We start from the raw sequence: 12,705 nt of genomic DNA on the forward strand, positions 1-12,705 counted from the left end.
GCAGAAACTGCGGATCAGGTGCTTCACTCGTTCCAGGGAAAAACTTAAGCCAGAAGAACTAGATGGGGGACTTCAACTTGAATACTGTGGCTAACAGCTCTCCCTCCAGCAACTAAGTCTCTCAGTAGGTGCCAAAAAAAAGAAGAGTGTGGGCTCCGAAGACAAGAAGGGGGTGAACAATGGCTGCTGCCTTGCCTCTGGATTGTATACTCCCCCACCCACATGGCAGAATTCTGATAAAAAAAAAAAATCTTCCAAGAGTTACTGCTGTTCCTCATCTGGTAGTGGTAGAATAAAGAGGTAAGAAGGAGATCAAAGGAGAAGCAGAATCTAAATCGGGGTGGGCAATAATTTTCACAGGGGGGCCACTCCATGAATTTTGGTAAGTCATCACGGGCCACACATTTCTACTCTATTAATGGAGGGGGTGTGGGGACTGAGAGGGAGTTTGGGTGCAGGAGGGGGTTCTGATCTGGGACAGGGGTTGGGGTGCAAGAGGGGGTGCGAGGTGCAGGTTCTGGCTGGGAGGTGCTTACCACAGGCAGCTCCCAACCAGCAGTGCAGCAGGGCTCAGGCAGGCTGCCTGCCTGCCATAGCCCCACGCTGCTCCCAGAAGCAGCTGTGGCTGACTGCTGCTGGCATGGCTCTGCGTGCCTCTTGGGGGGGGGGGGGGGCAGTAGGTCTCCGTGCGTTGCCCGCACCCGCAAGCACCGGCCCCGCAGCTCCCATTGGCCAGTTTCCAGCCAATGGGAGCTGTGAGGACTGTGCTGGGGCCGGGGGCAGCACACACAGCCACCTCCACCCACGCCAAGGGCGCGCAGAGATGTGCCAGCAGCAGCTGGCTACTTCCAGGAGTGGCATGGTGCCACGGCAGACACGCAGCCTGCCTGAGCACCCCGCTGCACCGGAGGACTTTTAGCGGCCTGGACTCAGAGATCGCGAGGGGGCAGAGGAGGCTGGATTGAAATGTTAGACAGGCCAGATCTGGCCCGCAGGCCGTATTTTGCCCACCCCTGTTCTAAATGCTACTACCCAAGATAGTTGAAGTTGCACTTTAGTTTCTCCAGGAAAACCCATCAGTGTGAGGTTGGAAGTCCAATCGCACTGAAGAGAAAATGAAGGGAACTCTGAGATGAGCACTCTATACCTTTTCAATTAGAGTGGATAATCTAGAGTTATATCCTTAATTCACCCCGTAGATCATTCATAGAATAAAGTAATTTAACACAAAATCTCTCCTCTAGTCCCTGCATGTGCAGGATATGTCTTGAATATGCTGGAGTATCTGGAGGACTGGGGCATTAGTATCCTTTTTCTTTAGAGATATAGGTCTCATGAAACTTATAAAAATTAAAAAGGTTTATGCATAAGCAACACTAATATCTACTTAGATGCAAGTCTCACCTTGTGCAATTCTGCAAAGCACAGGAGACTTGATTAAATAGTATTTATTACTGCTGTAAATTCACATTGAGGTCTGAATCAGAATTCTCATTCAAGGTTTCAGTTCCTTAATTATTGCAAGGAACAAACAGGCACCCAAACATTTTAAAAGTATGAAGGTTACTTTGAAACCTTCTCATGCATCATTATCTAATTACATCATCGATAATTTTTAGTTATTTGCAGTTTTATATTTGTGATATCCATTTTTAGCTATGAGACAATTGGCTATTTTGTTTTTGTAGTTTCTGCTGAAGTGTCAGGTTTTGTAGCAAAACATCCTTTCATACTATACCCACAGAGCAGCTTTTTCATAGAAAATTATAAAGACTGCAAGTCAAGTGGCAAAGTCCAAATTTCAAAATGGTTATGAAAATACTATCTCATGCTGTGTCACTACCAACTCTGTAGCATGTAAAAACAAGTGTATCATTTTCTATGGTAGTCTCCTTAATGCTATTAATAGTTAATTTGCAGTACAGTGGGTAAAAGACAAGCTTGGGTTATTCAAATAATACTTCTGTAAACTGACTTGCATGATGACAGAATGAAGAAAAATCTGTTTTGTATAGTTTAATGCCAGAAGGGACCATCAGATTATCTATTTTAATCTGACCTCCTGCATATCACAGCCCATTAAATTTTACCTAGATACTCATATTTTGAGTCCAGTGACTTTAGCTGAACTAAATTTAGTTCTCAGGAGACTAAACTGTTGTGTGCTATAGGCAGAGAACAAGAGAGACCAAGGGCTTGTCTTCACTAGAAGGATAAATCGACCTAAAATACGCTATTCCAGCTATGTGAATAACGTAGCTGTAGTCGACATAGCTTAGGTCATTTTACCCAGGTGTCTTCACTGCACTGTGTCGATGGGAGACGCTCTCTGGTCGACTTCCCTTACTCTTCTCAGAGCTGGAGTACCGGAGTCGACCAGAGAGTGCTCTGCCGTCGATTTAGCAGGTCTTCACTAGACCGTCTAAATCGCCCTGAGGTGCCACCAATCTCTGAGGCCTCTGCAATGGCAGGGAATTGATTAGGCAAAACATGCCCAGATGATCCTAGCAGGTGATCTACACCCTATCCTATGACAAAGGCAGAAAAAAAGCCAATGTCCCTGCCAATCTGTACTAACTTGCTTTGTTTTCTTTCACCATCTTTCCAAAGAGTCACACAAAACTAAAAAGGGTGCAGTGTAGACTTCTAAGGTTCAGTACAACAGTGCTTTATACAATGCTTGGAATACCAAAGCAATTTTACTTTTATATTTTTTCCACGACATTAATGTCAAATGTAACTTTCTCAACACAAGCCACTATTTTAAGGACAAAAGTAAATAGGACAATTGCAAACAGTAAGAAAACACTGTTGTGATGGATGGCTTGCCCAACAGATACAAATGTACTTCCTCTACAAACCTTGGAGAGTTTAACAATATGTTAAGTTATGCTACGTTGCTTGCCTGGCAACAGGACCATTTTCATTTGCAAAGGTAATGAAGCATTCTATAAATGGTATCAAAGACAATCAGAAAGCTGAAGGAACTTTGTGAGCCACTGTGCAACAAGAATAAATTCTTTGTATTTTTGGGTATTGACTCAAAAACAATGCTGTCATGCCACAATAGTGAAGAAATTGCCCTACTCCATACATCACTACCTGCAAGAAAAAATTACAATCAACAGATGGCTTATTGATAGAGAGGGGAAGGAAAAAGAAAAACCTGGGCTATACTGCAGACTTTCACAGACATGCGGAAAGTCTAAACCAACAGGTTGTGAAAAGCACTGGCAGCCTGATTTTAGGGTGGGCATGCAATTATACCAAGCTGCACATAATGTTTCTATACATCAATTCATACTTTATGGCCACCTTGAAGTAGAACTTCTTGTAAAGCAACTAAAATCAGTTACAGAATCATAAAATAAAAGCTAGTTTCTCTACTTTGAGCACAAAAAAAACCCAGCTTTTATTTAAAGTAACTGGAATACATTGTGGAGGCTGAAAATAAGAGTAACTGCTCTTGGGGTACCTCAGAGAGAAGGAACCTGACCTCAGAAGAGGTTGGGTCAAGAGTAAAGTATCATCTTGGGCTGTCTCTCAAGGTCAAAGTAGGTTTCAAACACTACTGTGAGGAAGCTGGCACAGTCGAGTCAAACTACTTGCAGAATGCCAGGTCTCGTTATGTCATATCATTTACAGTAACATCTACACATCCATTGTTAAAAAATTAAGAGCACTGTTGACATGACAGTGTCTGAACTCTAGAGAGGGAAGGGGGTGGAGATACACAGTGAGGAAGTCAATTAATTTAGTCAAAGGCTGGTGTACAGTCCTTCACTAGGGAGTGTGGGATGACCTGTGCAAACACAGGAAGGTGATCAAAAAGAAAAAAGGCCCAGGGAAATTCCAACTTACAAAAGAGCACTTGTTTTTACTATTGCCACGGAAAAGGGCTGCTATGCTTTTTAAGACTCAAATAGCTGAATCTGAGGCCAGGTCTACACTACAGACCTATATCGCTATGTCACTCAGGGGTATGAAAAATCCACACCCCTGAGCAACATAGTTATACAAATCTAACCCACCGTGTAGACAGCTTTATGTCAATAGGAGAACTTCTCCCATCCACATAGCTACCACCTCTCCCGGAGGTGGATTAACTACACCAATGTGAGAAGCTCTCCTATTGCTGCTGTACATGACAACAAGCCCTTCAGAATAGCTTGCCTGTGCTCCTTTCATTTATGTTTACATTATGATCAACTACCGAGAACCTGCAAAGAGGCCTGGTAGTTAATGCTGGGAATTTAGATTCAGAATAAATGGGCAATAAAAAACAGGGTCTGAAAGTAACATCAGCTGAAAAGTTAAAGGAAGGGATGGTGATTATGTTGTTCTGTAATAATTATTTAGCACCGGATGTGAAAGGAAGAGAAAGAAGAGAGGCTCCTACTGGCCACTTCAAAAGGTATACTTGAAGAGCTGCTTAGTCAAGACCCTTGGCTAACATATTTTTAAACGGGACAGTACTATGAACTCATTACTACAGGAGCTTGTAGCAGTAGTGGGAGGGAAAATATAGGATTTTCCAAACAAGATCAGTCTACTGATATACAAAGACCTGCAACTATGGCCATTATCTAATGCTTCAGAGAAGTGCAACCTATCTATTTCTAGAAATATCACACACATTCACCCTCTCTTGCTTCTGCAGTGGCTGGCATTATAAGTGCTCACTGATCATTCTCCCCACCCTCCCTCTCTTATTTACTCTGCATTTTTCTGTAGGAATACTAACAAAGGCTCTACAATACACTTGCCAAACAGTGCAAGTCCACAAGAGTAATAATCCTTCCTGACCTCTTATTAATTACATTTTATGCTTCATGACCAAAACCAATTAAATCTTAACATATATGCCTACACACGGTTATTGGTCAAAATTACCTGTCGCCCTTTAAAAATCCAGCCACAGAACTTAACTTTATGCCAGATGTGTCAAATATATGATGTGCATGATGTATTTTTGTGGTCTACATGGCAGTTTCAGAATCTCAGCTTTCATTTTAAGAAGTTCCTAATTTTTATGGGGTTGTCTAGATTAGCTATCACATGCTAGCTAACCCCAAACCAAGCATGACTTTTCCCCCTCAATCTGGCTGGTCAAGGTCGATTCTTCCTAAGAGACTGACTTAAGCCAAAACAATATGAACAATGGTTACACCAGTTTAAGTGCATCTACATTGCATTTTTCAATCAATCTAGTTAAACTGGTACATTTTTCTAGTATAGAGACGGTCCAAACAGGGAAGAGGAAGAGAAACAAAGGGCAGAAATAGGTGCAAGCCCAATGGTTAGAATATTTTCCAACTGATAGTGAACACAACAATGGAGGTACTAAACTAATCGTAAATAATTAAGTAACAAAAATTCTGTTACTAAAAGTCCTAGTTGCACACAGACTGTGGCACGAACCTCCCATTGTTATCAGTGGGAGGTCTGCTGTAGACTGAAAAAAGAAGATAGTGTTAATTTATTACCTAGGCCCTGGCCTATAATTAAAGATGGAATTCAGTGCTCTCCATCAAATCTGTCACCCCTGCTCAATGCAATAGAAGATTTAAGAAACATATATAGGAGAGAAGAAAAGATTGAGTGAGAACTATACAGATGCAAAATATGAATCTCCTAAAATACAAATAAACCTGGATTAAGCTACTTTTAAAAAAAAAGCTATTTAAAAAAAACACACATGTGAGTGGAGGGAATAGAGGAATATAAACAACAGGCTAAAGTATACTCGTTAAACTGTGTTGTTTCTATCCTGACAAGAGAACAATCCCAAACCATAATTGCATTTAAAAACCATCAAAACAAATCAGTGTCCGTAATGGCATTTAGACACCCGGACCGTTATGGAGAAGAGGAGTTATGACCAGGGTGTACAACTGGAACTAAGATTAAGGTAAAATGCACACAACAGCCCAAGAAAAAAACGCCGCCGCCACCATATACCCACCCCATACCCCAATGTGAGGGGCCCAGGAACTCGCAGATCAGACCCCACAACCCAGCCATAGGGGCCCCGGATCCTGCAAAACAGAACTGCCCCCACCCCGCCAGGGACCCTCAGGCCAGAGCCGCCGCCCACCCCCGGGTGCCAGGCGCCGGCAGGGCCCGGTCCCAGGTGCCAGCGGCCCGGGAGCCCCCGGGACAGGTGCACTTACTCCTCTGTCCTCTTCGGAGAGGAAATCTGGGCCGTCGTCCGAGCCTTCCTGCTCCGGGGGGGAGACAAAGCGCACAGGTTAGTGACCCGACCACACGCCCCTCCCGCCCGACTCCCAGCGGCGCCCAGACACCCACCATCATGGCTGCTCCCAGCGCTCCCTCCCTCCGCAAGCGCAGGCCCAGCCCGCCAGGCAGCCCGGAGCCGAGGGGAGGGGCCGGACGGAGCTAAAGCGGGAGGCGGAGGCGGAGCCAGTGCGCTCCTCGGCCGGCCCCTCCGTCACGCTGCAAAGGGGGGACGGACCCGGCGCTCCCGTGGAGAGTAGCGGGGCGCTGAGAGCCTCCTTGGGGTATGGATCAGGGGCGTGGCTGGGGCTGGGTCTAGGGAGCGCTGAGGCGAGGCTAAGGCCTCCATAGGCAGATAGGCGGCAGTCCTTACTGCTTACCATCGCTGTAAAAATGTACACCTTAGTTCCAGTCTGGCTTTGTCTAACTTTAACTGTGGATCATATTCTACCTTTCTCTGCTGGACTGACAAGCTTATTATTAAATATTTGTTCCACCTACTGACTATAAGCAAGTCACCATTAGCCTTCTCTTTGTTAAACTGAATAGATTAAAATCTTTGAGTCTGTCACCATAAAGCGGGTTTTCTAATCCTTTACTTTGGCTCTTCCTTGAACCCTCTCCAATTTAGCAACGTCCTTCTTGAATACTGGTCACCAGAATTGAACAGAGTATTTCAGCACCAGTGCCAAATATAGAGGTAAAATAAACTTTCTGTTTTTTACTTGAGATACCCCTTTTTATGTATCCCAGGATTGCATTAGGTGTTTTGGCCACAGCATCACAATGGGAAATCATGTTCAGCTGATAATGCACCACAACCCCCAAATCTTTTTCAGAGTCACTGCTTCCTAGGATAGCATCTCCCATCCTGTAAATATGGCCTACATTCTTTGTTCTTCAGGTCAGGTTCTCCCGCCACCCCAAGTCGTCTTTTCTCAAGATTAAACATGCCCAGTTTGTTTAACCTTTCCTCATAGGTCAAGTTTTCTAAACCTTTAATCATTTTTGTCCCTCTGGACTCTCTCCTAGGGTTACCATATTTCAACAAGCAAAAAAGAGGACGGGAGGAGCCCCGCCCTAGCCCCGCCCCTGCCCCTCCCACTTCCCGCCCCCCCAGAACCCCCAACCCTCCCCCCGTTCCTTGTCCCCTGACTGCCCCCTCCTGGGACCCCTGCCCCTAACTGCCCCCCGGGACTCCACTCCCTATCTAAGCCTCCTTGCCTCTTGTCCCCTGACTGCCCCAACCCTTATCCACACCCCCACCCCCAGACAGACCCCTGGGACTCCCACGCCCCATCCAACCACTCCCCACCCCCTGACAGCCCCCCCCCGAACTCCCAACCCATCTAAACCCCTCTGCTCCCTGTCCCCTGACTGCTCCAATCCCTCTCCCCACCCCTGCCCCCTGACAGCCCCCCCCAGAACTCCCAACCCATCTAAACCCCTCTGCTCCCTGTCCCCTGACTGCTCCGATCCCTCTCCCCACCCCTGCCCCCTGACAGCCCCCCCCAGAACTCCCAACCCATCTAAACCCCTCTGCTCCCTGTCCCCTGACTGCTCCGATCCCTCTCCACACTCCTGCCCCCTGACAGCTCCCCCCCAGAACTCCCAACCCATCTAAACCCCTCTGCTCCCTGTCCCCTGACTGCTCCGATCCCTCTCCCCACTCCTGCCCCCTGACAGCTCCCCCCCAGAACTCCCAGCCCCCTACCCCCCGCTCCTTGTCCCCTGACTGCCCCCTCCTGGGACCCCTGCTCCTAACTGCCCTCCAGAACCCCACCCCCTACCTAAGACTCCCTGTTCCTTGTCCCCTAACTGCCCCCTCCTAAGACCCCCCCCAACTGCCCCCCAGGACCCTACCCCCTACCTGTACCCTGACTGCCCAAAACTTTCTCCACTCCCCTCCAAAAGCCCCCCCCGTTTCTTGACTGCCCCCTCCAGAACCTCCCTGTCCCTTCTCCTGCCCCCCCTTACCCTGCTGCTCAGAACAGGGTGTTGGGCTCTGTGCCAGCCGGACACATGGCTGAGCTCCCCTGCACAACACAAAACCCGGTCCCTGGCCCTGCACAGGGCTGCGGGACCGGGCTGCAGGAGGAGGAGCTGCCGGCCAGCTCAGAATGCAGGGAGTGGGGGTGGGAGGAGGAAGCTGCTCCGGAATCCAGCCCGGGACTTTCCTGCAGCCCTCCCAGCCGCTCGCTCTGCCGGGGGAGGAGGAAATCCCGGACATTGTGAGTGCTTTACAAATTCCCCCCGGACGCTATTTTTAGCACACAAAAGGAGGACATGTCCGGGTAAATCCGGACGAATGGTAACCCTACTCTCTCCAATTTGCCAACATTTTTTTCAAAAGTATGGCACCTGGAATTGGACACAGTACTTCATCTGAGCCCACACCAGTGCCAAGTAGCATGGGACAATTATCTAGAATGTCTTGCATACAACACTGGACTTAGTACACTGCAGAATGATACAACCTTTTTCACAGCTGCATCAGATTGTTGACATATTCAAATAGTATATGAGCAAGTATTTAAAGACTGAGTCATAATACTATGCACAAAAGGCAGAGTTAAGGTGGCTCAGAGAACTTCAACTGGCATTTCCTGACTTTTGAGGGTTTAAATGTGTAATCTTAACTTTCTGTTCTGTTCAGGTTCATATACTGTGCTCAGCACTATGTAGGGTGACCAGATGTCCTGATTTTATAGGGACAGTCCCAATATTTGGGGTTTTGGCTTACAGAGGTGCCTATTACCCCCACCCCACCCCCTGTCTGGGCACCCTAGCACTATGGTACCTGAGGTAACAGAGGCCTGATTTTCTGAAGTGATGAGCACTTGCTACCCCTACTGAAGTCAATAGCAGCTATGAGTAGTTTTTATTAATAGAATATCTGAGTTTTTAAAAGAATAAAGAAATTATATAAACTCAAACTGTTGCCTAGCACTTGCAGAGCATCCTGTTTTTTGTAAGGTTCATACACAATGGGGAAGTCTTACATGATATGAACATATCTGCACCAAGTGCATCAACTTTTTATATAATTTCCTACATTTCTTCAAATGAAAAATGAAGAAACAAAGACATTTTTCTATTTGTTGGACAGTACCAGAATGTTTTGTACTGTGCAAAATGTGAAATATGAGACAAGAATCCTTGCCTAAATCCATGCAATATCAGATGGAAAGAGGCAGTACTGCAAGGAAATACTGCCTCCTTCCCTGTCACCTTCACTCAGTGAGGGAAAGGAGCTAGACTCACTATGTATTTTCCCTTGCCCTGTTGACCGGCAGAAGACTGCAATGGACAACTTCCACCCAGGGTGCTAATGTTTAACCAAAAACTCCCACCCACAGGTGCTGGCTTCCTCCAGGGCCTGGGAGTGCTCAAGCGCCCGCTCTGCCCCCAGCCGCTGCCCCAAACCCCCACCCCACCCTGCCTTTTCCCACCTTTCTATTGATATCTTACATGACACCTTTTAGATACAAATTATGTTAGTGAGTTGGGGTACACTGACCTGGTAAGGCCAGCTGAAACTCACTACCAGCTACCAATAAGCCCCTTTCCCTCTTGCATTGCAATGCTGTAGGGTCATACCTACCCCTCAGCCCCCACATTATTTCTGCTCCCCCCACAAACACACATTCTCCCCTTGCTCCTCAGTGCACCGATGCGCTTCACTCCACTCCAACACATGGGTGACAGCTGCAGAGTTCTCCCCTTTCCATGTCTGGTGTTCCAAGATGGATGAGGGAGGAGCAGAGAGCAGCCTGACCCATTTTTCAGAAGAAAGGAAGGAGGGAGCAGAACTGCCAGCCTGCCAGGCTCTTTCTGTTCCCTCTACCCACCCTTGTGAAAATGACATCAGCTCCTTCCTTTCCTCCCCTCCCTCCCCAAAAACTCCTGCCAGGAGAGCTCTGTCTGCATCCTGCAACAGTTCTGATTGGCTGCTCTTCCCCAGAAGGTGAGGAAATGCGACAAGCAGCCTGTCCATTAGCCTGCCCCTGCCGTGTTACACTTGTGCTGGGTGTTGGACATTATAGGTATGGTGACCATATTTCCTTAAACTAAAAATGGAACACTGGGTAAGAGATGGTCAGTGCTCTGGGGAGGTTACTTACAGTACACAAAAAAAGATAAGGTAGTTTCAGATATTTTATATACAATTTATCCGGCATGTGGGAATCGGGGGGGGGGGGGGGGTGCTGGTTAGTCAAATATTCTGGTTTACTAAGAGTTATGCTTACCAATGGAATACCAATTTTCAAATAATTAGAATATAATAAAATGAATAAAGTATAAAATAGTATAGAGGTACTCACTAATCCAATAGTAGTAATGCACTGCAGAGTGGTTGGTTTCTTGAAGCACTTACGTGTATACCGGTAAAGTTTTCTATACAGTAGGTTATCTTATGACACTACATATCACTATGGGCAGTGCATGACATACACCCAGATCACTAAAAATACACTTAATAAAACTATACTGAACATAACTTAATCTTTCTTTGATGATTCAGAAGGCACTTCACAATCTTGCAGTGCCTTGGGGTCATCATTATCAACATCAATTATAATTGTAGATGTAGAGGTGTAGGAGATTGGGCTGAATCTGTACTGACCCTATGACACACCCTGGAAGCTGCTTTTTTGAATAAATCCCTGATATCAGCTTGCTTAATTGTCTTCTGCCTCTTTTGCATAAAAGTAGAGTGCAGAACATGCAATTGCATAACCTCCTGGCTGCTTTTCTGCAAATTTAATTATTGAATCAAAAACTGAAGAAGCCTTTCCCCAAGTTCTTTTGTCCTCTTCACTAAAATCTTCTTCTTCACTGTCTCTATCAGTGTCCTTTGACTTTTCAGGATTTAAAACATTCTCTATTATTTCTGTATCAGTAACAGTATGTATCACTTCAACCTCCTTGTCAGCCTCAATCCATTCTTATATCTCACTTTCATGACGTTTGTTGATGGGGTGTGAAGGAGTATCCTTCACCATTTCAAGAATTTGTGCTAATGTATTTTTTCTAACTCTTACTTTAAAGCCTTCAAATTCCTCCTAATCAGAAGACACTTCTGTAAATATAAATATAACAACAGGCCACAATTTTCTCCAAGCTCTCCTTTAATATTTCACTTTTAACAGAATTCCAGGCACAAGCAACATTAAAAATTGCATCTTTTATGTTATAATGAGATTGAAAGTCCTGTATCTTGCCTTCATGAATGATAAACTCCCTCAGGAAATCTCTTCTGTAATAAGCAACAGAGGGTAATAACATTCTGTAATAACATTTCATATTCTGGATAATGCCCTGGTCCATAGGTTGAATCAATGAAGTAACATTGGCAGGCAGGAAGATAGTAAAAATATTACCGGACACTAACTGTGTTTCATGAGGGTGAGCTCTACAATTGTCTAGCAGTAGAATAGCTTTGCTATCTTCAGGTAAGCCTATTTTTCTAAAATGTTCTTTCACTCCATGATGAAACCAATCATAAAAAAATTATTTGTCCATCCATGAATTACCTTGCGCTTTGTAAACAGGCAAATGTGCAACACCTTTGAAAGCTCTAAAACAATTATATTTTCCAATCACCAAAAGTTTTATTTTATGCGAGCCTGCTGCATTAGCACACGTAAGAACAGTTAGTCTGTCTTTATTCTGCTTAAAACCAGCAGCACTAGATTCACGTGCGTCTGCTAGGATAGAATTTGGCAAGCATCACCAAAATAGGCCAGTTTCATCAGCATTATAAATTTGTTCAGAGGGTAGATCATGTTCAGCAATTAAATTTCTAAAAAATTCACAAGATTTTTCTGCAGCTTCATGGTCAGCCGATTTATGTTCACCAGATACAGGTAGCTTTCTAATGCCATGACAAAGTTCAATACATGAAAGCCATCCGTCAGAAAATGCACATGGCTCAGACAATTGCATTTGCTTATAAAAATCTTTTGCCTTTTCAACGAGCATTGGGCCAGAGATAAGGGCACCCTCCGATCGCTTCAATGAAAACCATTAATATAAAACACTGTCTAGCTGCTCTAATTTAGGCATACGCAGAGAACAGTGTTGTTCAACAGCTTTATTTGACTCATAACTAGCAAAAAATTTGAGCAATTTTCCTTTCTGAGCCTTGATGTCGTATATCGTGGATGAGCCAACATTGTACTCTTGCATCAAAACATTCCTATTCTCGCTCTCTTCAAGTTGTGTACAAATATCTATTTTCTGTTTTAATGTCAATACAACTCTCTTATGCATCTCTCCTTTGCTTTTTGTTGGTATTTTGGATGCTATAATGGTAGGGTGGCGTTGATACTTTACGATAAACACAGGACAATACACTGAGTAATAACCGGACCGATCACAATGGCAGATACAAAGAGAAAGAACACCATTCAGTTCTTCTCGGCTAACTCAAGCGTAGTCCGACTGCTTTCGGAAATACTGAGG

General features: G+C 45.1%; 1 protein-coding gene across 1 annotated transcript in view; it reads right to left on the reverse strand.

Annotated features, from left to right (window-relative positions):
* The window catches only part of SNX6 (sorting nexin 6), a 47,184-nt gene extending 40,792 nt beyond the window's left edge, over window positions 1-6,392 (reverse strand). The window contains exons 1-2 of the mRNA XM_054026659.1: window positions 6,310-6,392; window positions 6,174-6,221 (exon numbers count right to left, since the gene is read on the reverse strand). Of these exons, the coding sequence (XP_053882634.1) occupies window positions 6,174-6,221; window positions 6,310-6,315 (54 nt within the window). The 5' untranslated portion in view covers window positions 6,316-6,392. The remainder of the gene's footprint in view (window positions 1-6,173; window positions 6,222-6,309) is intronic.
* Between the last annotated feature and the right edge of the window lie 6,313 nt (window positions 6,393-12,705).

This window comes from Malaclemys terrapin, chromosome 4, assembly GCF_027887155.1.
Source record: "Malaclemys terrapin pileata isolate rMalTer1 chromosome 4, rMalTer1.hap1, whole genome shotgun sequence".
NCBI lineage: Eukaryota > Metazoa > Chordata > Testudines > Emydidae > Malaclemys > Malaclemys terrapin.